This window comes from Artibeus jamaicensis, unplaced genomic scaffold (assembly GCF_021234435.1).
Source record: "Artibeus jamaicensis isolate MK-2021 breed Jamaican fruit bat unplaced genomic scaffold, CSHL_Jam_final contig_402, whole genome shotgun sequence".
NCBI classification, from domain to species: domain Eukaryota; kingdom Metazoa; phylum Chordata; class Mammalia; order Chiroptera; family Phyllostomidae; genus Artibeus; species Artibeus jamaicensis.
In genome coordinates, this window is record NW_026521818.1 from 18,129,185 (window position 1) to 18,153,496 (window position 24,312).

Here is a 24,312-nt window from a genome sequence, read left to right on the forward strand (position 1 = left end):
GGCATCCAGGTGAAAGGGTGAGGCCAAGGAACAATCCCCGAAGACCTCTATCCGTGCAGATTTTGGATTGCTCCAAAACCAACTCTAGAAGAAAACGCTCCAAAGTCTTGGGGGAAGCAGAGGGCACATATTCCTGGAGTAGTGTAAATGACTAGTTTGTAGTGATGGTGCGTCTCCGTCAGCCTTGAGCCTGCGTCCCAGCAAGAGACCAGACCCCTCGGCCCTGCCACACACAGACACTCACTCGAAGGCCGCCAGGGCTGGGGCAGCCCCTCGCGGGGGCGCCCGAGTTGCCGCCGCCGGGCGGACCTTCCCGCCCCCGCACCGGAAGTGCTCTCCTGACTCGGCGCGCCGCGGGAACATGGCGCAGGAGACGGGCGACATGGAAGATGGACAGCTTTCTGACTCGGATTCCGACATGACGGTCGCACCCAGCGACAGGCCGCTGCATGTGCCGGTGAGCGTTAAGGGCAGGCGGGTGGTTCTGGGCCCCGCGCGTGGAGATCGGGCCGCGAGGTGGCGCTTGCTGGGGGCGGGGGCCGCGGGCCCTGCGCACCCTGCCGCGACAGCTCGCTGAACGGAGGGACCCGCGGGCTCGCGGCCTCCTAGATGCCGGCGTGCAGCGGTTTCTTCTCCGCCCACCATCAGCGGCTCTTCGTTTTCCAAAGTCACCGAGTTCCCCCACTCCAGAGCCCCTAGGATGTTCTGGAGGGATCACCGCCCAAAACAGCCTGAGGAGCTTTTTTTCGTCCTGAGCAGATACAGAGATTGAGGATTAAGAATGAAGTTCATTACTTGCTCAGGGGCCTGGTCTAAAATATTCCCATCCGACCTCGCTTTGTCAGGGGATAACAGGGCACTGTATTTGTATCAGTGTCTCCGTTTTCTAAATGGGAATTTTTCTTGGTTCCAGGCTGCCCGCTGCGAATCCTAGCGCCGCCACTGTGGTACCTGGGGCAGGTTATTTAGCCTAATGCCCCCGACTGTAGACTTAGAAGGAGAGTGCTACGCCATTGATAGGGTGTTTGTTAGGAATCAGTGAAGCATACAGCCTGAGTAATGTTAGCTGCCATTATTCTTTGGAGAGAGGAAGACTACCTAATTGACTTCCATCAACCCCCGCCCTCATCTCCAGCACATAATAATAGCTCAGCGATACTTTAGGGTTCAGTACCAAAAGCAAAAGTGAATCTTTTGCATATAAATGATACCAGCAGTTTATGTTTTACAATCTGTTTCAAGTTGTTTTACATAGATTGACCCACAATTTGGTAAACTTAATACCATGGGATTTGCTTTTTAAAAGTAGTATGTCACGGATTCCTACCCAGAGTTTACTGTCTAATCTAAGAGGAATATAGGCACAAAACTGAAAAGGAAGTTGATGTGTTTCAGTGAATGAAAGGATATCTTTGGAAAGGAAGAAACTTGTCTGTTGACAAGTGCCTGCATGTCGTTTTCAAACATTCTGACAGTGACTGAAAAGAATGAAAATTTTCTCAAGGTGGAAATTCAGGGCTTTGGTAATTTTTAGAAGGAGGACTTAGAACTAGATTCTGCATTAGTTATATAAATAAGAGTTTGTGCCTTTAGAATTGGAAATCCCTTATGGACCTTTAGGAAAGTAGGGGCTGAATTGGATTCAGAGATGTTTTTGATTTGTTCTGCTACAAAATGGTCCTTCTGAGTCCCTAAATAATTTCTTTTTAAACAGCACATGGTGGGTAGGGTTGATGAGTTCTGTGGAATTGAAATATTTTCTTTCTCTTGCAGAAAGTGCTAGGTGGGGAAAGTGCAGCGAGGCCCTTCCAAGGCACTGCATCAGCCTGTGCTCCGGTCTCCCATTATCGGACTGTTAAAGGTGTGGACTCAAGTGAAGAGAGTTGTTCTGATTCAGACGATGATAGCTCTCTTTGGAAACGCAAGCGACAGAAATGTTTTAACCCCCCTCCCAAACCGGAGCCTTTTCAGTTTGGCCAGAGCAGCCAGAAGCTGCCTTTTGCTGGAGGGAAGAAAGTTAACAACATATGGGGCTCGGTGCTGCAGGAGCAGAGTCAAGATGCAGTGGCCACTGAACTTGGTATCTTAGAAATGGAAGGCACCATTGACAAAAGCAGACAGTCCGAGACCTACAATTATTTGCTTGCTAAGAAACTTAAGAGGGAGTCTCAACATACAACAGAATTAGACAAAGAGCTAGATGAATATATGCAAGGTGGCAAGAAAACAGACTCAAAGGAAGAGGAAAATGGGCAAGGTCATCTCAAACGGAAACGACCTGTCAAAGACAGACTAGGGGACAGACTAGAAATGAACTACAAAGGCCGGTATGAGATCACAGAGGACGACTCTGAGGAGAAAGTGGCTGACGAAATTACTTTCAGGTGAGCATTTAAATTTTTCCTGCAAATGAGTACTTGACCAACTATCTTCTGTTTATAGGAAATAAACTAGATTTCACACACAATAATAATGTTACCTTTTAATTTTTTTTTAATTTAAGGAATGAACTGTAGGCTTATTTGGTTGTATGACTATATTTGGATTTTATTAAATTTGGACAGGCTGATAGACTAATTCTGAAAACTTTTATGAACTTTTAAGCAACTCTTTCCATTTAGTGTTTCAGATAAAAACATACCTTTTAAAATTGTGTGGGGTTTGTTTTAGTATAATCAAGTATTCGTGACATTTTTGTTACTTGATTGAGGCATATTTTACCCATTGTAATATTTACCCATTTCAAGTGTTAATATTTTTGTAAATGTGTACACCCTCACCATAAACCACTTTTAAAACATTTCCATCACCCCATTAAGATACCTCCTACCCATATGCCCATTTAAAGTTAACCCCTGCTCCCATCCCCAGATAACTGCTAATCTACTTTATGTAGTTACAAATTTGCATTTTGTAATGCAAAATTTGTGGACATTTCATACTAAAAGAATTATACAGTGTGGGCTTTTGTGTGTGGCTTATTTAATGCAATGTTTTATTTATTGGGTTGGCCAAAAGTTCATTTAGTTTTTTCTATAAAATAAGACACATTTTTAATGTTCACCAATGACTTTATTGATGTGGATATTTTGAGTTTGTCAGCTGTCTCCCGCCATTGGCTCTAGTAGGTAGAGGCCAGGGGCACTGCTAACTGTCTTCCAATGCATAAGACAACCTCACAGCGAGGAATTACTTGGCTGAAATGTCAGTAGTACCAAGAAACTTCGCAAACCACTTTTGACACGCTTGATCATCACAGCACCTTCTCCATACACTGCACAGATCTTTTTTTTGCATTTCAGTTCTGTTTTTACCTTTCTTGAAATAAGCACAATACACCAAATGTTGCATATCTTCTTCCATCTTCAGTACTAAAATAGCTGCACAAAAATTCACCAATTTTGATAAGTTTTAAAAAAATGCACACTGATGTGACAGCTGTCACAATCCAGTGTAACAAAACTGTTTTGAGCCCTGCCTTGTGTGACTCAATGGACTGGGTGCTGGACTGCGAACCAAAGGGTCACTGGTTTGATTCCCAGTCAGGGCACATGCCTGGGTTGCAGGCCAGGTCCCCAGTAGGGAGCGTGCAAGAGGCAACCACACATTAATGTTTCTCTCCCTCTCTTCTTCCTTTCCCCACTCTCTGAAAATAAATAAATAAAATATTTTTTTAAAAAAAGAAACAAAACTGTTTTGAATGATGTTAAAGACAGCTAAGTGCTACTAGAGCCATCCTATGGAAAAAAATATAACAGACTTTGGCCAACCCAATATTACACACACATCCACTTATCAATATTGAATGGTTATTCCACTTTTTGGCCACTCTGAATAATGTTATTATGAACTTTCACATGTAGATCATTGTACATGTATTTTCTGTATTTTTAAAAAAGATTTTATTTATGTTTAGAGAGAGGGTAAGGGAGGGAGAAAGGGAGAGAAACATCGACTTGCGGGGTAAACATTGATTCAACCTATAGCCTCTCACACGCCCCCATCTGGGGACCTGACCTGCAACCCAGGCATGTGCCCTGACTGGGAATCAGACAGGTAACCGTTCAGTTTGCAGGACAATATCCCATGTACTCAGCCACACCAGTCAGGGCTGGACATGTATTTCCATTTCTCAAGTAAATACCTCGGAGTAGAATTGCCTGATGTAAATATCATTTTATGTATTTTGACAAGTTCGATTTTTTAAATTTCATTAGCTCTAAATCATTAATGAACAGTGTCACAACTTTGAAAACAAATAGGGTTAAAGAATAATATAGCTAGTAGAAAAACCAGTATTTACTTTCCAGGCAGGCCTGTGAGCACTAGTGCTGGGTGTTTTAAATACCCAGGGACTTTGGAATTTGGGTGCTGGAAAGGAACTTAGAGGTTTCCTAAACTAAAAGCCCTCACTGTATAGATGTGGGAACAGGCCCAGTAGTTGTATAGCTTGGCCAAAGTCACAAATTTAATAAGTGTCAGACGTGGAACCCTTGAGTGAGGGGAGTGCTAGGATCTCTCCAGTGTTAATCCTCCTCCGTCTCTGTGGAGCGTGGGCTCTGAGGCCACAGGTGTCACTTCGGCTCCCCGTGCTTTTACCTCTGGGTGGTGAAGTGAAAGTGGTAGTACCTATTTCATAAAGTCTTTGAGAGAATTAACTGAAACAGTGCATGTAAAGTTCTCAGGATTGTGCTTATGCTATAATGAGCCATCAGTGAATATTAGCTATAACCTTTGTTCTGAAGTAGGGTTCCTGTGAGGGAAAAACCCTGTCTATTTTAAAGCTCCCAGGTATCTCTGAAGTTATGAGCGCTAACTTTCAGGCTTAATAGTTTCTTCTCTTTTTCTTTTTTTTTTTTTGTGGCGATGAGGGTGGCGGTGGGAGTGGAGTGGGGTTAGTGGGGGTGGGGGGGGGGTTTGGGGGGGGGTGGGGATGGTGGCAGGCTTAATGTAAAGCTAGGGTATGTTTGTTGCTTGTTTTGACAAAAGTGGACAGGTTTTATCTCTCTTTTAGGCTGGCATTCCCCTTGGTTTACATGCACATTTATTTTGAAATTCATTATAATCCAATAAAGTACAATGAAGAGGCCAGTTCTGAGACTTGAGATGGAACCTTAAGGTTCCTACTCCTTGGGTGACCCAAGATAGGAATGTTTCCATGTCATTGACTTCAAGGTTAAATATTGAAGATTTTGAAAAGCAGATGTTATTAGAATAGGATTTAAATTCTAGATGAGGACTAAACTGAATAGTAAGGTAGATTTATTCAACTTTATACAACAAATAAAGAAGTTAATATTACTCTATTTGTTTCTTACCAGGTTGCAGGAACCAAAGAAAGACCTGATAGCCCGAGTAGTGCGTATAATTGGGAACAAAAAGGCAATTGAACTTCTGATGGAAACTGCAGAAGTTGAACAAAACGGTGGCCTTTTTATAATGGTAAGACAGACGACTTCGTGGTTTCCACTTCGAGTTGTGTTTCATGTGGTTTTTCACAAAACAAACTTGTCTCTGATTGTTGGATCACAAACTTACCAGTAGTTATTAGTTTGAAATTTAAAAACGTTTTTTTAACAATGAAGACAATAAAAAGCGAAGTATGGTCAGTTTTAATACATCACTGAGAAGAAACACACCTGAACTGTAGCCCGTCAGTGTGTAGATGACACGCTCACCTGGAGTTCGTATTTTAAGAGTATGGGCTTTGGAATTGGGGGTCCTTGTGTTGTGTTCTCTGGGTCTGCAACTTACCAAGTGTGAGATTTGGCTTCTCAGGGCCTCAGTCCCCTCAGCTGTAACATGGGGGTTAATCCTGTGTGTGCCGACTGGACGAGATGATGCGAGCAGAGTGGTTACCGCAGTGCCGGTACCTAGTTAGCAGTGGGGAGCAGGCATGCTTCTCTGGGTTCATTAACTCATACATTCTTGAAAATTGGTCACTGGCGAACAAAAGGAAAAAAAATCTTGTTAAATAAAAAGCACAGTAGATACATAGTATATCTGTGAGTACTAAAATTTCATGGGTGGTTGGGGTGAATAGGAAAAAAACCTCCAAAAGACTGGTATGGAAGAGAGAAGCGATAATGGAAAAAAGGGTTACAAGCACTTGACTGTTCAGAGCGGCCGCAGTGAAAGCACGTGTGGCCGGGCTGGATCACGGGTGGCGGCAGCCTCCCCGTGGCAGGGTTTTGCAGGTCTCATTCAGTTCAGCTTTCACCCCTGGGCGAAGATGAAGTTGAATGACTCCCTTCTTATTACCCTTCGGGAACCTGAACAGCACCAGTTAGAATTGATAGCATTGGCTGAGGAAACAGCCTGTGAACATAGGTTACTGAAGTCAAAACCAAAACAAATTATAATATAATAGTCTTGAATATGGCAGCCCCTATTGGTGTCATTATTGAGGTACTTTGATTTTCATTTAGTTGAGCACAAAGTTACAGGTCCATCAAAATTTTTTTAAGATTTTATTTATTTATTTTTAGAGAAAGGGGAAGGGAGGGAGGGAGAGAAAGAGAAACATTAACATGTGAGAGAGAAACGTAGATCAGTTGCCTCTTGTACACGCCCCCATCGAGGGACAAACTCTAACCCAGGCACGTGCCCTGACTGGAAGTTGAACTAAGCCAGGGTGGTTTAGGGAAGTTGAACTAGGTCAGGGTGGTTTATTGATTTTTTTAATTCTATAGTAATGTAATAAAACTTTATATTCCAGTGAGCTAATGCAAATCTATTGAATGTTGGGAAGATGCAAGTCCAAATCCACTTTCTTTTGACATGTGCCAGTCACTGTTTTAGACACAGGAAGCTTATGTTGTAGTGGGAATGGGAGGGAGACAGTCTATAAAAGAGAAATGTCGTGTCTTCAAATACACTAGAAAGTGATAAGGCTGTGAGAAAAGAAGTAGACCAAGTGTAGGTACAGAGGAGGGCAGGCATTGCAGTGAAGCTGGGGTGGTCGGGTGGGCCCTATCACCTCACGCATGTCTCTGTTTAGGGTGCTTTGGCCATTCATGGGAAGAATCTGTGCAGCATATTTTTTGTTTGTTTTTGTAGAATGGTAGTCGAAGAAGAACACCGGGTGGGGTTTTCCTGAATCTCCTGAAAAACACTCCCAGTATCACTGAAGAGCAAATTAAGGTAAAAATGTTAATGTTCTTGACTTTTAAGATCCATAATAATCAGACTTCCACTCAGCCTCGGGCTTCATTTTCTACTAATCCTTATCAACTGCTCTGCCTTAAATTGGCCGATTTTGTCACAGTTCCATTTCAAGTGAAACTTGTGCCTTTTGTAAAGCTCTGCCTCCTCTTTTTCTTCTCTTTCTAGAGCCTAGATCAAGATTTCTTTTATGGCAACTTTTCCTAATTTCTTACCATGTAATTTTTTGTACCCTCCTGCAGTTTTTATTAATGAAAAATTTTAGACATGTGAACTGAGTGAAAGAATAATAGGATGAGAACTCAAATATCCTCCACCTAGATTCAGAAGTTGTTGATTGTTTGACATTCTTACTTTACTATACAATTTTTTGGTACTATTTGGAAATAAGTAACATCATGACACTCATTGCTAGTTATTTTAACAAGCCTCTCTCAATAATAATGACACCATCCTACATAGCCATATCCAAAAGAAATTAAAACAATTTTGTAGTATCGTTCAATTTCTGCACCTTACTTGAATATCCTGAATTGTTCCAAGAGTATAATTTTAACCCTATTCTCCCCCAAACCAGGATTCTGTCCAGATTTTCACATTGCATTTGTTACATCTCTTGATCTTTTTTTAAAATTGTTTTTAAGATTTTATTTATTTATCTTTAGAGCGGAAGGGAAGGGAAGGAGAGAGGGAAAGAAATATCAATGTATGGTTGCCTGTCATGTGTCCCCTGATGGGAACTAGCCTGCAACCCAGCCATGTGCCCTGACTGGGAATCAAACCGCGATCCTTTGATTTGCAGGCCTGCGCTCAATCCACTGAGCTACACCAACCAGGGTCTCTTGCTCTTTAGTCCCACATTTTCCTCTATGATGTAGACCTTTTGAAGAATCCAAGATGATTTTATCTTAAAGAATGTACTACAGCCTTGGCCATTGTGGCTGAGTTGGTCGGAATGTCATTCTGTAACTGAAAGGTTTGATTCCCGGTCAGAACACATTCCCAGGTTACAGGTTCAATCCTCAGTCCCAGACTGTACAGGAGGCAACCAATCAGCGCTTCTGTCTTGCATTGATGGTTCTTTCTCCCTTTCTCTCTCTGCAGAAGCAATGAAAAAATGTCTGCGGGTGAGGATTAAAAAAAAAAAGAATGTGCTATATTCTAGTGTTTGTTTCCTCGTGAATTTTTGCTCATTCCTCTATCTCTGATATTTCTTATAAAAGATATTTCTTATAAACTAGAAGCTAGGCACTTCAGTATCCTTCATCATTTTTGTGATAATAGAATGTCTTCATTGGAAATTCTGCAATGAGGATGTTTTACAGCTCAAAATTTGGTATGTTTTGATTTGTTAATCAAGGAATATGATTTTCATGTAGAAGTGATCAAGTGAGTACTTATATTGGAAAAATGTGTACGCATGCAAGGCAGCTGCTGTGTTTGAGAAGTGTTGTATTCTCTGTAGTATTAGAGTGGGTGATAATAGGAATGTATTTTAGCCATACTGATTATGATGCTAGTGTTGACATAAAGCCATTTTTCTTGAGTTGATGTGAGAATAGTTTGCATCTGCTCAATGTTGGGTTTTTTCCTTAAGGTTTCTGGTGGTTCACTTCTGAGTCACTTTTTAAAGGTCTGTTACTAAAATTGCTTCAGAAAATGTTACTGTTGTTGCACATTGAAATCGGTAGTCAATCACTTGTTCTTATTGGAACAATTATTTATTTTTTTAAAGATTTTATTTATTTATAGTGAGGGAGGGAGAAAGAGAGGGAGAAACATCAATGTGTGGTTGCCTCTCAGACACTCCCCACTGGGAACCTGGCCTGCAACCCAGTCGTGTGCCCTGACCAGGAATCGAACTGGTGACCCTTTGGTTTGCAGGCTGGTGCTCAAGCCACTCAGCCACACCAGCCAGGGCAGAGCAATTATTTTGATAACATAAATTTGTAATAGTGTGAATTTCCTTAGGAGCACAGCTGTTGAGTGGCAGAACATTTTATGCCTTAATGTTCTCCTTCCTCCCTCAATATAATCCCCGATAAATAGTGTGTACTTGGAAGGAATGTTTTTCTTGGGTTTTCGTGTGATAGCAGAATGTCAGTGTTTTCAGAGAAATAGAATGATGTGATGAATACAGTTCTTTAAGATTCAAACTCTGGGTTTTAATCTTAAATTTGCCCCTTACAGATCCCTTGCTCTCCTTTGGCCTCCATTTTCTCAGCTATGAAGTGGGGACTTTAATATGTGCCCTGCCTATTTAACAGTGCTATAAAAAGGTTAAATAAAATATCTAGAAAAGCTTTTGGTAAGTAACTGAACAAGAGAGAAGAAAATAGCATTTATTCACCATTAGCCTGGCACCGGCCAAATATTTATATGGCTTAATCTATACCACAGGCTATCAAAGTGGGCATTGCTCTGTTATGCAAATGAAGAGTAATAGAAGCGATATGCCTAGGATCACACAGAATACTGACTTCACAAGTTCACCTGTGTTTGAAATTCAGTTTCTCTAACTCATTGTAAAGAAGGGGATTTTAATGTCAGGTTTTTATGTTAGACTACCAGAAACATTGCATTGTAATAACAAACAGTAGAAATATTTGGAATGTCTAATAAGAGAAGAACGTTGAATTATAGGAACATTTTCTTTTTCAAGGAAGGGGGAGAAACACCAATTTGCTCTTACACTTATGCGTGCGTTGGTTGCTTCTTGTATGTCCCCTGACTGGGGATTGAACCTGCAACTTTGGTGTTGTCAGGACGATGCTCTAACCAACTGAGCTACCCAGCCATGGCCTGTGGAGGCATTCTTAAAATAGAGGGTGTGCTGTACCCTCTATTTTTGTGAAGCAATTTTAAAGAAATGAAAAAATGCAATAGTACTGAATTTTTCTAGGAGGTAAAATAAAAATTTATAAAGAAAAAGAGGTATGGGGCAATAGATTGGTATGTAAAATACAAAACTGTTAAGTAATGATTTGGTCATGAAGAATTATAAATGTTTTTTGGCTTTTACGATTTTTTCTGTGTTTTTCCAAATTTTCTATGTGTGCATGGATTGAGTGAGTACCTTTGTTATCAGAGGAAAAGACCTGAATGCAAATAGAATTTTATTGTGGGTAATTTCATATGCCACACAAAGGATTATGTTATTTTTCTTTCATTGCTATATTGCCGAAAATTGCAGTCTGCAAAACTTGGAAGCCAGAACTAAACTGAGGGAGCTTGCTCTCCTTTTTCCCATTTGATTTTGTTTTGTATGTGACCTTGTACTTTCAGTTTTTATTTTAGAAACTGCACAGTTCGTGGAGAAAAAAAGAGTAAGAATAGTTAAAGTCAATTTTTTTAAAAAGAGGTCAGCTATAATGGTCTCCCTCTGCAGACAGTATCTACTTCAGGTTCTTAACTCAGAGTTAAGTGTGTAGAGACAAGGAGCGGGGATGTGGGAACAGTGCTCACAGATTATCTGGTGTCTGCATTTGCTGTAACAACTTAAACAACGTGTTCTTTGGGCCAGCCCCCAATTCTGTTTCAGTTCATAACCCATGGGGCTGGCGTTTCTTTTTCATAAGGCCTGCCATATTTGGAGGGAAAGGGAACCTCACAATTTGACTTAGTTTTGCCAAGCATTTGACTACTTGGAATTGTTTTTAATAAGGTACTTGGATGTGCTTCCACATAAATGAAAATACTTGTAGCTTCTGTCTGTCCACCCGAAGGTAAGTAGACACTTGAAAAAATTGTGAATTATTACATTTTTGTGAAGGTAACATATTAGGTTTGAGTAGATGGATTTGGAGAAACTGTATATGGGTTAAGAGTGTGTACCTTCATATGTTAGCTCTGTGATCTTGCGCCTCACTTTCCTCATCTGAAAAGAAAGATAGCATCCACCTCTTAAGGTTCCTATGAGTATGCGAAACGTGTGACCGTGCAATCCTGGCGTGTAAAAGTGCTCATTTAGTCAGTGGTAGCTAGTCTCATTTAACTATTAGTTAACCTTTCTGTCGTTCCAGAACTTCTTCGTCACATAAGTAATTATCCTCTTCCTTCAGCCTCAGTCCCTACTCATTTCTTCAGCAAATACTTCTGTTCCTCCTTTTCATTAAAACCCTCATATTCTGATGCTTTCCCTTACCCCCTTAGCATCAGGGTTCCTTACTTCTTCGTCGGCTAAGTGTGTGCTGCTTATAACTATCCGGTATAAATTTTAGGAGAGGGTCCCTTTTACGTCACCTTCCTTCACAGTGCTTTTTATAATGACAAGGGACATGCACCCTGTGCACATTACAAATGTGTAGGGACTGGGTCGGCGACAGCCTGCAGGAGCCCCTTCCCAGGAGGCAGTGGGGTGGCAGTGTGTCCGGCCCGTATGCGCCTCGGTTTCAAACCTGTGAACGTTCTGTCTTAGCTCAGTCACTTTGGCCTCCTCTCTAGCTCCCTGACCTGCCCTCTGAAACCCCCTTACGTAGCCTATCAAGGTTCCCAGGTGTTATTTTATGTTCTGTGTGTACTATTTTAATGGTAATGTGTTTTCTGCCTGAAGAGTTCTTATCTGCTGGTAATTTTTGCCTGTCGGAAGACATTTGGCAATGCTTAGAGATGTGTTTGCCTGTCAGTTTGGGGGTGAAATGAGTATGTGGTGGTGGGTAGAGGTCACGTGTGTTGCTAAACATTCTACAGTACACGCAGGCTATCACACAGAGAATTAGCCAACTCGAAATTTCAGCATTGCCAGGGTTTAGTATAGGGAAACTCTGTACTAAAAGAATCTTATATTTTCTTTTTTTATTTTTTAAAAGATTTTATTTATATTTAGAAAGAGGCAAAGAGAGGGAGAAAGAAAGGGAGAAAAACATCGATGTGTGGTTGCCTCTCATGGTACCCCCAACTGAGGACCTGGCCTGCAACCCAGGCATGTGCCTTGACTGGGAATTGAACTGGTGACCCTTTGCTTCACAGACCGGCGCTCAATCCATTGAGCCTCTCCAGCCAGGGCAGAATCTCATATTTTCATATTGTAAAATCCTTTCTCTGCATCCTGGAATGTACTCCAGTGCTGACTGTTATTTCTGTGCTTTGTGATAAAAGATTTACATTTTTATAGGTGAATTACAGTAATGGTTTTCAAGGGGTAGAATTGTTCTTTCATTGTGTAGGTTATGTTATCATACTTAGTCACACAATTCAGGAATGACTCGGTTTCTTAGCATGTGCAGTCACATGTGATGATATTTCAAAGGAAATCTGTATTCCAAAGACTTCTGTTTTGTTGTGATGAATTATATTTCATTTAAATCCTAAACAACATGATTTTTCTACTGTGTCTTCCCATTTAGACATCTTTGAGAGGCGATGTGTTAAGGTATGATGTGCGTGGGCCCTCGACCTAACACTAAGTTGAGTTTGAATCTTAGCTCTATCCTCTTCTTGCAGTGGGGACTTACTTATTTAATGTCTTGGACTCTGTCTCTAATTATGAGTCTAAAAATAATGGTTTGTTTTTTGTGAGAAATGGAGATAATGTAGAGTCTGCCTAGTAACAAACCTTTAATAAATGGTAGTTCTTATCTATTAAAGTTGTTCCTTTATTGTAGGACATTTTCTACATTGAAAATCAAAAGGAATATGAAAATAAAAAAGCTGCTAGGAAGAGGAGAACACAGCTGTTGGGGAAGAAGATGAAACAAGCTATTAAAAGTCTAAATTTTCAAGAAGATGATGATACGTCACGAGAAACTTTTGCGAGTGACACAAACGAGGCCCTGGCCTCCCTGGATGAGCCGCAGGAAGGACACGGAGAAGCAAAACTGGATGCGGAGGAAGCCATTGAGGTTGACCATTCTCACGACTTGGACATTTTTTAGTATGTTTTAAGAAATAAACCTTTCTTAACAATATTGTAATAAACCATTTCTACTGAATTGCTTTGTTTAACTTTGCACTGATGGACATGAAAATCTGGAGAGAAAGACCTGTATTCTTGTTTTAAATAAAATTGAATATATGGTGAGATGAATGTGATTGATAGAAACATCTAGAATTTTCTCACATCTGACAAAATACTTAACGGGAGCAGAGCATTTAATTTCTCAATCTGTTGCATGTGCTAATTATAACTAGTCGATAATCAGTTTTGTCTAGGTCATTATAACATGCCATTCAAAAGTTTGTTTTTTTCTGATTTTGCAATGAATTATGACTGGTTTCAAAGCATTCCACTGAAAAATCCTAATGAGATACATAAATTGTTAAACTATTTATTACAAATGCATTCGAATTTAGTTTGTGTTCTAAGAACTTTTAGGCTTTTTTAAGGATAAGAAATTAAACTTCATATAGGTTTATACTGATGGCTTTTTCCACTTGGTTGTCCAGAAATAAACAGCGGTAGCTCCTCATAGATATATTGATTTATAACTTCTTTTTTTTGTTGTTTTTAATTTAACTTTGTTTTTGGCTTACCAACTTGGTCATACACTCAATACTGAATGTGAACCGTACCTGTGTAATTACCATGTATATTTAATTTTTTAATGGTGGCCTGCCTGAGATTGTTTTACCTTATGTTAAGGAAGTATTAAAAATGTCACATCTGCATGGATTTTCAAACTATTCATTTTTATTAAAGGAGGAATAAACCTTCTAAAGATAGGTTACTTAAGATGTTCCAAGAGTTGACTATAGTTTACAAAATAAATAAAGCAAAACTTCATAGGATGCAATTACAAACTGTGTAGGCAATGTACTTGAACTCAGTCGTTCCTGAACTACATGGTCATTGCAGTTGGATTTAAGTGGGAAAAGAGGAGAAAAGTGGTTATTGGTTGCTTTGTATTCATAAAGAATGCAAAAATAAAAGTAATGTTGGCAGTCTAATATAATTCAAATGACTGGTTTTTGTTTTTCATCTCAAATATGCTTTCAGGAAGTTGTTATAACCAAAGAAAGAAAAATATTTCAAATAGGTAACTGGATATTGGTCCTGAGATTATTTATGAGAGGTGATTTTAAAAGATTTGGGACATTAGGAAAGAGAATCACTCAGAAATCTAAATGCCACATATTCACGTAAACAATGCTGATTTTCTAGTGCAAGTTACGGCTTTCGAAGAGCATTTAAACCCGAGAGGCTGCATCATTAAATAAGATTGTTCCTATCCTTTCCCCCAACTCCTGCCACCTCCCTGGTTCCTTTTATGCGATATTTGTTTCCTTGATATGGGAAGCCACACAGATTTCTGGCTTCTGTGGCATCCTAATATACATATAGAAACCAACAATTCAATATTTAAGGTTCCTAAAGCTTTGTCTATGAGAAGTACTTTTCTCTCATAGAAAAGTAATTCTCTGTGTATCCAGGTTTATGGGTAGGTATCTAAACTTGCCAGGTATATGTTCAGTTAACACCCAGTGAGTCAGTATATTTTGCAGTGATTCTTTATTCTCAGCCTAACATTTTTCCTACTTCCCTGGTAGGAGTGACAGTAATAACCCTCCACCTCTCTTTTAGTCATGTAGGTGTTCATCCTCAGCTGTAACTTTATTAAAGTGAGTTTTTGGTCTTGGCCAGGTAACTCAGAGCATCTTCCTAACGCACCAAGGTTGCAGGTTTGATTCCCTGGTCAGGGCGCAGACAAGAATCAAGCAGAGTACATAAATAAGTGGGACATCAAAATCAATGTCTCTTCCTTTCTCAAATCAATAAATTTTTAAAGTGAGTTTTTGTAATCTAGAATACAATGTAACTCAAATATTAGGGGGTAAAATATTTACCCCTGGTTTGGGTTTAAGCAAATATGATTCACGTTTTTTTGGTTTGTTTTTTTTTTAATATTTTATTTATTTATTTTTCGAGAGATGGGAAGGGAAGGAGAAAGAGAGGGAGAGAAATATCAATGTACGGTTGCCTCTTATGCATCCCCTGCTGGGAACTGGCCTGCAACCCAGGCATGTGCCCTGACTGGGAATCGAACCGTGACACTCTGGTTCACAGGCCCGCGCTCAATCCACTGAGCTACGCTAGCCAGGGCTGATTCACGTTTTTAAAGTATGCTTCTAACTAATAGTTGGCTTAACATAAATGGAACACATCAGTCATGTGCAATAAATAGAGAAAATCAGCCCCCAGTTATTAGAAGTCATCAGGGAAGGGCACGATGCTACCTGGGCCTTCAGGTAAGGCTCTCATAACAGCACTCGGATGTTGTCTCAATTGCTCACACAGAACTTCTCAGAGCTGGATGTATCCTAGTTACTAACGCCACACAGCAGAAACTTGATGAGTAAACCACATCTTACGCCTAAGCTTCGGTTAAGTGTCTTCAGAAAGCATCAGTATTTTATGTCTTAAAGCTTAGTATTTAGTTTAGAAACAAAATGCATCCACCTCACACACCAAAAAAAAGATCAAATAAAAGCAGAAACGAGACCAGGGCTTAGCCCTTCTAGAGAGCCACTGGACAGCCTGTATTTTTACTAATAATTTCATCTGAGTTTGCAGTGGTAATTGATATAATTATTTTTTTCCTCTATGTAATATCAGCAAATTGCAACATTTAACAGGTTAATGTTTCAAAGACATAGTTGTTAGTATTAAATAAGAAGTTAGACTTGCTACTGTGAGACTCTCATCACCACTGGAAATTGTTTTATTTCATATTCAGCTATTAACTACATGTTCAGGGAATGTTTAAAGAGATGCAGAGCTGCTTTCAATGGCTGGCAATATTTATTGTTGTGTGAGCACAACTAACTTTTAAAAAGCCCCATATGTAATTTCTAAAACAACATTTTAGAGCTCTATTCAGCAGAAATATAGACTAATGCTCTGTTTATCTAGCAAAAAGATTGTGGAGCTCCCCTCAAGGTACTAAACCTTTTACAGGATAAAAATGTTGCATTTTCCTGCACTGTAGATTTTACTGGAAGATACCAAAAAATTGCATTTGTATACTAGAACACCAGTGTATTTTGGTATAAATTCTTACGACGTTTCAAATGGGAATTTTTAAGGCAGGAGACATCCCGCTTCTTTATTTGCATATTCTTCTGACCCCTCCCCTTCCTTCCTTGCTGAAGAATAGGCAGTTTCATAAACATCATGTTAGTGGAGACAGAAGGCACAGTTATAGGGGCCCCAGGACACCAATATTAGCAAACATATTTGGGAGTGTTTTCAGTTCTACAGTTTACATTCTAGCACTCAAAACTCAGGGACAAGTTTTAACAAAAGTGCATTTAATCATACTAAATACTCTGTTTTTATCTTAGATTAGTCAAAGTAATACACAGGCATTTTGGGTTATGTGCAAAAATTGAGGAAAACAGTGATTCAATTCTGTTTTAGAGCATGTTGCCTAAGCATAAATTTATCTTCCTAATTATGTTTAATTAAGCAAATATTAAATTTTGTTTGCATTCCTAGAGAATGTATTTACTTAGAGATAAAAGCAATCCAGATGTATATCTAGATGTTAGGCAGAACCCAATCAATGATTTTAAAATTTCCTTGGAGGGACTTCCGCCAAGATGGAGAAGTAGGTGGAGGATCCACCTCACCTCTGTGCACAACCAAATCTAAGAACAACTATTTTTAACAGCAGTCACAACCAAGCCACACGGAAAATCGACAATACGGAGTCCAAAGGACAACTAGATACTCGGCTGGACCGGTACGAGGAGTGAGGCCAGCAGCGGAGCAGGTTAGCAAGAAAAAATTCCCGGGGCGGTGCGCGGTGCGAGCAGGCAACCGAGGGTGCTGATCGCCAGCGCTGGCTGCCGGAGCGCACAGGGAAGAGGCGCAGTGGCTCGGTCGGTCGCGCACATTTACGTGCGGAGAAACCAGTGAGAAGGGAAACCTGCGCGGTGCAGCAGGCTTGCACAATTAGGATCGGATAAACAAGCCCGAGGCGTGTGAGTGACTGGATGCGCTGGGCTAGCGGAGAGGAACGCCATTACTCCCTCTCTGACCCCGCCCCCACACACAGCGTCACAAACCAGCGACCTGGGTCGCCCCGTCCTGGTAAACAACTAAGGCTTCGCTCCGCTCAACAGCACGAATAGACCAAAAATGGCTCTAGGACAACTCAGAGCCCCAGAACCGATAGACCTAAGTGATGAAGAAATAGCCAGTCTTTCAGATGCACAGTTCAAAACACTGGTTATAAGGATCCTTACAGAACTGGTTGATTTTAGTCACAAATTAGAGAAACATATGTAAGCTAAATTAATTGAAATGAATGGTGATACAAAAGATACCAATAGTAATAGAAAGAAAATTGGGACTCAAATCAAGGGAGAGGACCAGACGGAAGAAAAAAATGATCAAACAGAAAGGAATGAAGAAATAAGAATTCAGAAAAATGAGGAGAAGCTTAGGAACCTCCAGGACATCTTTAAATGTTCCAACATCCGAATTAGAGGGGTACCAGAAGGGGGAAAGGCACAACCACCAGTTGAAAAATTATTTGAACAAATAATAAAGGAGAATTTCCCCAAGATGGCAAAGGAAATAGACTTCCAGGAAATCCAGGAAGCTCAGAGAGTCCCAAAGAAGTTGGACTCAAGAAGGAACACACCAAGGCACATCATAATTACATTAGCCAAGATTAAAATGAAGGAGAGAATCCTAGAAGCAGCAAGAGCTAAGGGGACAGTCACCTACAAAGGAGTTCCCATCAGACTGTCAGCTGATTTCTCAAAAGAGACCTTACAGGCAAGAAGGGGCTGGAAAGAGGTATTCCAAGTCATGAAAACCAAAGATCTACAACCAAGATTGCTCTACCCAGCAAAACTTTCATTTAGAATGGAAGGACAGATAAAGTGCTTCTCAGATAAGACCAAATTCAAGGAGTTCATCATCACCAAGCCCTTACTATATGAAATGTTAAAGGGACTTACCTAAGAAAAAGAAGATAAAAAAGATGAACAGTGAAAGGACAGCAAACTCACAGTTATTAAGAACCACACCTAAAACAAAAGCAAACTAAGAGGATAGCTAGATCAGGAGCAGAACCATAGAAATGAAGATCTCATGGAGGGTTAGCAACAGGGGAGTGGGAGGAGGGGAAGGGGGGAGAAGGTACAGAAAATAAGTAGCATAGACAGTAGATAGAAAATAGATAGGGGGGAGGGTAAGAATAGTAGGGGAAATACAGAATCTAAAGAATTTGAGACACATGTTCATGAACTAAAGGGGGAAATGGTGGGGGAGGGGTATGCAGGGTGGAGGGGAAGGGAGGGGGGAATAGAGCAAATGTAATGGCATAATCAATAAAAAAAATTTCCTTGGATAATTCATAAAATGAGTAATTCAAATATAGATAAATGGCAGTTGGCAGTGTATTAATTACAGTGCTATTCTTATATTTTTCAGAAAGAAAATTTAAAGCAAATTTCTCTTACTTTTTTTCCTGTATATTGTAATGACCAGCTTTTGCCATTCATTGTTACTGAGATCTATTTTTAGAATAAAATTTTGTTCTCCAAGAAAAAAACCAAAAGAAGGAATATAAAAAAAAACCCACTGAAAATAGCCCTCCAGCCTACACTTTTAATCAACTGCTAACGAGTACTAGGAAGTTAGCGGACATTGTTACCTCTGAGGCAGCAACGTCATCACAATTGGACTAAAGGATTAGTGAAGTTCCAGAGGAGAATTTCCATCACTCCCGGCAGCGATGGCTTCAGGAAAAGACACCTGTCCTATCTTACCTAAACTGGCCAACAACTGCTCAGATGAGAAGTCACAGAAGCCTGATAATAAGTGAGCACTGAAGGGTCTGGGGGCTTGGGGTTCGTTTTGTTTTTTGAGGACAATAATTTTGTGCTTCCCCCTGGAATGTATATGGAAAGCTTTATGTTCCAGAAGGAAAAAAATGTGTGTGCAGGGAAAGTCTGACTTGAGTGTAGAGCATGTACTATACTCAGAAGCTAAATTAGTTATTTATTTATTTATTTATTTATTTATTTATTTATTTATTTATTTATTTATTTTTGTGACTGGCCAGAGATTCCTTTAGGCAATGGGCAGGACTGAGGCAAATCACGATGCTCTGTCTTCTCCCTGAAAATCAGGTTAGATTGAACATGGTGAGCAAATTGTAAAGGACAGCAAGCAGTTGGAGGTACAGACACTCATACCTGACTCCTGATCTTGGTGATATTTAGGGATTTAATGGGTTGGTTATTTACCAGGTGACCCCAAACAATGGCACCTCTCTGTCCTGCAGATGAGAGAGTCCAAACATCATGGACAAGATTCAACTGCCTCCATTCCCTAGAGCACAGGTGGCAAACACAAGGCCCATGGACCGAATCCAGCCCTCCACCTTGCTTTATCTGGCCTGGCACCTTATTTCTGCCCGGTGGCAGCACCGAGCACCTTGCCCCTACTTAAGGAGCAGTTACATTTATACAGTCCTAAAATTACATTCAGCCCTTTGAAGGCAACAGTGAGGCTGATGTGGTCCCCCATGAAAATGAGTTTGGCACCCTTGCCTTAGAATGATGCTAAAATGATTGTAATTCACAAAATATCCTTTTCTCCTTGCCTTCCTAATCTTCAGGAATAGTGAGGTTCATTTGCCACGATTTTCATTAAAGCAAGGGATGATCCCAAGACGTTACACTATGCCTTGGAAAGAAAATATGGAATTCAGGAGTGTGAATCTGAAGGTATTTTCCTATAAATATTTATAATAAAAATACTGTGCTATTTAATATAATGAATGGACATAAGTATACAAAAGCTATTTTAAAACTTTTGTTGTATTCTTCTAGCTTTATTGAGAAATGATGGGCAAATGTTAATGTATACATTTAAAGCGTACAATGGGGGGTTTTGATTGCAGAGTGGAGTGATTGCTGGGACCTTCTAATGAACACATCCATTATATCACACAGTTAACTTTTCTTTTTGTTTTGGTGAGGATGCTTAAGATCTACTCTTAGCAACTTTCCAGTACATGATACCATATTGTAGTCACCTTGCTGAATATTAGATCCTTAGAACTTACTCTTCTTATAACCAAAAATTTGTGCCCTTTTACCTATATCTCCTCATTTCTAAGCTCCTCCCAGGTCCTGGCAAACACTATTCTATTCTCTGACAAAAATATTTGATGCACTTATACATGAACTTGCAAACAGAAGTTAAATATCAATATCTAGTCAAATAACCCAACTACAATACTAAAATTAGACACACCAAAAGATTTCAGAACGCTATGTCTACCTTTCTTTCCACACAATTAAGAAGCTCATCGGAAGTAGGGCCCATTAATATTAAAGCTACAGTACAGAGCATGTATTTTTAAAGTTGGACTGCATATTTAGGTTGAGAGCTATGGGAACAGTCGGGCTAGATTTACAGATAAGACTCGTTGCCCATTCCATGCTCCTATTCAGTCAGTTTCAAACATTTTCCAAATTCAAATTGACCATTCACTAGTTAAAAGGTAAATTGTTTCTTTAAAAGAGAAAAGTAAAATTAGACTACAAGGGGAGATTCCAAGTAATGATTCCTAGAAAGAAATGTATATCACTAATTTGCAAATTTTAATAGATAAGCAATTAATGTTGAATAAGAATATACTTTGCCGAGACAGAGATGACATTACAAAGTATAACTATTACCTGATGTAAAAATACACGTCCTAAAAATAGGGCTCATTATCTTCTTATAAAATGCACATAAACAATGTAATAAAGCTGCCATTTGCCCTGAGATGATGATTTTATATGTATTTTATGTGATATTTTGATAACAAAGATAAAACTAAGGAAATCAAGACTCAAATAACAGACTTACGCATCAAATTTATATGATAATTAAGACTTTCTACAGTCTTAACATTGGGCTGTATTTCATGTAACTTAGTGGCTTATTGAGTCATTTTCAATGTCCTAACTCACTTTAGCATGTGACAATGTCAGTAACGATTTCATCTTTTCCGTTGCCTAGAACCACAGGGTGTGAACTCTGAGCTGGAGCCAGTAACGAAGAACTGTTTTGAATGCATCAAACCATTTTTTTGTTTTTGACTCACTCTTTATAATTCAGCCCAATTTTCATAGCTATTTTACATTTACAGTTTAGTTGACAATTTTCCTAACAGTTTGTTAAAGGTAATTAGTGACCGGCGTACAGAACATCCTACAGGGTAAAAGTGAGAATAAGAATTAAGTGAAGTGAATGTACCCTGGGTAAATGCTAGCTGTGCTCTCCTTCTTCTCTTCACTTTCACCATTTTTCCTGCAAAAGAAGATGTAACATCCAACGTCATGGAAAGGAAAGCACAGCGCCCAAGAGACGGGCTGCAGAGACGGAGCTGCGGCCCGCGCCTGGGCCCCAGTGTTACTCAGCGGCCCGGAAGACTCAGAAAGACGTGTGCACTAAGACAACAACCTCAAGTGGCCGCTGTTGATCCGGCGGCAGGGCAGTTGCAGCAACACGCTTTATACCTGTTTAATATACTTAGTCGTTGGCAAAGCTTTTTTCACGCCCATGTAATATTTTATTCAGAACTCAGAGAATCCTTTAATCATTTCTATTTTATTTCTGAGGAAATTCGAGTGTTAGGGGGTGACTTGTACAAGGTCACATAGTAGCAAAGTTAAAGTTCAACAATCTGACTCCAGGTTTCTCTCTCTCTCTTTTTTGTTGAGTTCGTAATATGCCTTTATTCTTTAATTTATAAATATTTAATTTGCCCTTCAAAACAATTAGAATTGGTGACAGCTTTTCTCAGACACTTCTCTCAGGTCCAAGAGAGGTGTCCTTAGCTCCATACACAGAAGGGAGGAGGGGATAGTTTGGTTTTCAATATTTTATTTTATTATTTTATTTTATTTTAGAGAGAGAGAAAGAGAGGGAGAGAAACGTGGGTATGAGAGAGAAACACCAACTGGCCGCCTTCCAGGGGCCACCACCAGCCGGGCCCACCGGAACCCAGACCTGGGCCCTACTGGTGACCTTTCGCTTTGCTGAGGGCGCCCAACCAACTGAGCTGCACCAGCCAGGGCAGGAGCGGTGATTTTAACTGCTGATATCTTTCTGCAGTTACATTATTGCATAAAGCTTCCTAGTTGGCTGTTCTCCCAGATGCTGTCTTCTGATAGATATAATAGCTGACAGCTTGATATTTACACGTTGCAAACAATGCCTCGACTTTGTTCATAAATTCTCAGAGGCTCCTGTAGCACCACCCACCTTCTGTAACGGCAGGCTGTGGTAGTGTCATTTATTAAATGAGCACAGGGAAGCAAAAATACCGAGTCTGGGGCAGCCCCCCCACCCCGCGGAGGTGGTTGGTAACCCTGAAGCTGATCTCTGCCTCGAAGCATCATTCTGCCAGATCCTGGCTCTACTCTCACAAGCCACCACATTTGTGGCGCTATAAAGGTGCTTTTTAATAGCCTGGGCACGTGTGGATGCAGAAGCCATCACCCGGTCATTGCGATGCTGGACAAGCGCTTCTGAATGGCGCTGAGTCCTGACACCCAGCCACCTGGGCCAGAGCTCCGGGGAGGGCCGCCCCCGCCCCGCCCTTTCCTGGCCACTGCTAAGCGCTCCCGATCCTGGGGTCCGGTCGGTGACCTTCTGGGGCAACGCTTTCATTTCCCAGAGGGTCCACTTCAGGCGCCACCTTTGGCTTGGAACTGGTTGAGAGTGTGGCGACCCCACGCCCGGGATTCCCACACACTTGCGGCGACTCGCAGCACTGTAGCCGAACTGCCGGGGCCGTGGGCAACACCCAGGCGAAGCGCTGCCTCCTGTGCTCAGCCGCGACCCCGGGCTCGCCGGCTGCGGCCACGGTACCTGCTGCCGCAGGTTTGTCTTTAGAGCCTGCTGTGCACGCCGCTCTTGCTGGTGGTCGGGCGACACCAGCGAAGGAGCCTTGATTTTGAAGAAGGGATGTTCCTCTGTCCCCTAGACTTTCTTTCTCGACAGGGACAGCTAGAAAAACTATCGGGCAACTGACATCTTAATCTGATAAAGAGATGTTCAGGGTCATACACAGCAGGGGTTTGGTTTGTTTGTGTTTTCTCTTAGCATGCCCAAGCCTGTGGGATCCACGCTGGCCCTTTGGAAGACTCGCTGTTTTTGAATCACAGTGAAAGGCTCTGCCATGGGGAAGACCGAAAAGTGGTCTTAAAGAAAGGCCCATCGAAAATAAAAATTGCAGACATGCCTATGCATTCGCCTCTCTCCAGATACCAGAGCACCATGATTTCCCATGGCTTCAGGAGACGGCTGGTTTGATGGGAGAAGAATAAAGCGAAGCGTTGCACTTGAGTGTGGGTGCTCTCTCTCTCACGAGTGTTTCAGTCCACTGAACATTTACATTGCACCTGCAGGCTCAGTTTAGAGGCTGTGAGTCGACTGCATACTGTTTACGTTATAAAAGCTTTAGAAAGGAAATAGGCTCAGAACATCTGAGATGAAGTCAGGGAGCAAGAAAACCTTTCTCACTGAAATTCATTTCACAGCAAATAGCTAAGGAAGGGCAGACGGATCCAGTCCTCCCATCTGGCCTCATCTCACTCCGTTTCTCCCCTCACTCCAGCGTTACTACTCACACCCTCCAACACTCAATGGGAAGAGAGCCAGACAGGATGTGAAATTATTTTAGCCACTTTTCTGACTGTCCCCCAAATCTCCTTTCTCACAGCCCCTGCCCTGCCTCCCCACCCCCACAGCAGCCCCCAGGCCTCTGGACCCTGGTAACTAATCAACATGGTCATTAAAAGTGTTTGGCAAGCTTCTCTCTGACTGTCTCTTTCCCGGATCATGCCTAGCGGTTATCTAACAAATGGGCTGAGCAGAAGGGGATGCCCCACCTCTTAGCCACACCTGCTTGGAACTTAGACTCAGAAGTGCATGGCTGGGGGTCGGGGTGAGAACCCCTGGTCCTCCTGGGAAGGTAGCCCTCCGGTTGGAAGCTGAGAGGAGAGGAGCCCTGTGTGCTTGGCTGCATCCGTCTGGAAGGGTGCTTCCGCTGGGGACGGGGAACCGGGAGGGCAGCAGTGGGTTCAAACACCTCAGTGTTCACTGACCTTTAGTAAATTTTTTCAAACATTTCTTCATTTGCTGTATGCACCCAGGGCCATTTCCAGAGGCTTTATATGGTTGTCTTT

At 41.1% G+C, this 24,312-nt stretch overlaps 2 protein-coding genes across 2 annotated transcripts; both read left to right on the plus strand.

The window, feature by feature from the left end:
* Positions 1–343: 343 nt before the first annotated feature.
* On the plus strand, positions 344–13,770 carry PHAX (phosphorylated adaptor for RNA export). The gene is made up of 5 exons (XM_037138221.2): positions 344–457; positions 1,774–2,384; positions 5,322–5,442; positions 7,060–7,143; positions 12,768–13,770. The coding sequence occupies exons 1-5, from the start codon at positions 362–364 to the stop codon at positions 13,035–13,037; spliced, it is 1,182 nt and encodes a 393-aa protein (XP_036994116.2). The 5' UTR covers positions 344–361; the 3' UTR covers positions 13,038–13,770.
* Positions 13,771–18,851: 5,081 nt separating this feature from the next.
* Positions 18,852–23,437, plus strand: TEX43 (testis expressed 43). Its single transcript, XM_037138156.1, has 3 exons — positions 18,852–18,937; positions 19,740–19,848; positions 23,228–23,437. Exons 1-3 carry the CDS (start codon positions 18,852–18,854, stop codon positions 23,435–23,437), a joined length of 405 nt encoding a protein of 134 aa, XP_036994051.1.
* The last annotated feature ends 875 nt before the right edge of the window (positions 23,438–24,312 follow it).

What these genes read in the sequence shown, in the direction of transcription:
- PHAX (XM_037138221.2), top strand. Translation starts at nt 362, where the DNA reads ATGGCGCAGGAGACGGGCGACATGGAAGATGGACAGCTTTCTGACTCG. An exon ending in GCTGACGAAATTACTTTCAG is followed by an intron (nt 2,385 to 5,321) that starts GTGAGCATTTAA and finishes GTTTCTTACCAG; the next exon opens with GTTGCAGGAACCAAAGAAAG. An exon ending in ACGGTGGCCTTTTTATAATG is followed by an intron (nt 5,443 to 7,059) that starts GTAAGACAGACG and finishes TTGTTTTTGTAG; the next exon opens with AATGGTAGTCGAAGAAGAAC.
- TEX43 (XM_037138156.1), top strand. Translation starts at nt 18,852, where the DNA reads ATGGCTTCAGGAAAAGACACCTGTCCTATCTTACCTAAACTGGCCAAC. An exon ending in TCACAGAAGCCTGATAATAA is followed by an intron (nt 18,938 to 19,739) that starts GTGAGCACTGAA and finishes CCTAATCTTCAG; the next exon opens with GAATAGTGAGGTTCATTTGC. An exon ending in TCAGGAGTGTGAATCTGAAG is followed by an intron (nt 19,849 to 23,227) that starts GTATTTTCCTAT and finishes GTTTTCTCTTAG; the next exon opens with CATGCCCAAGCCTGTGGGAT.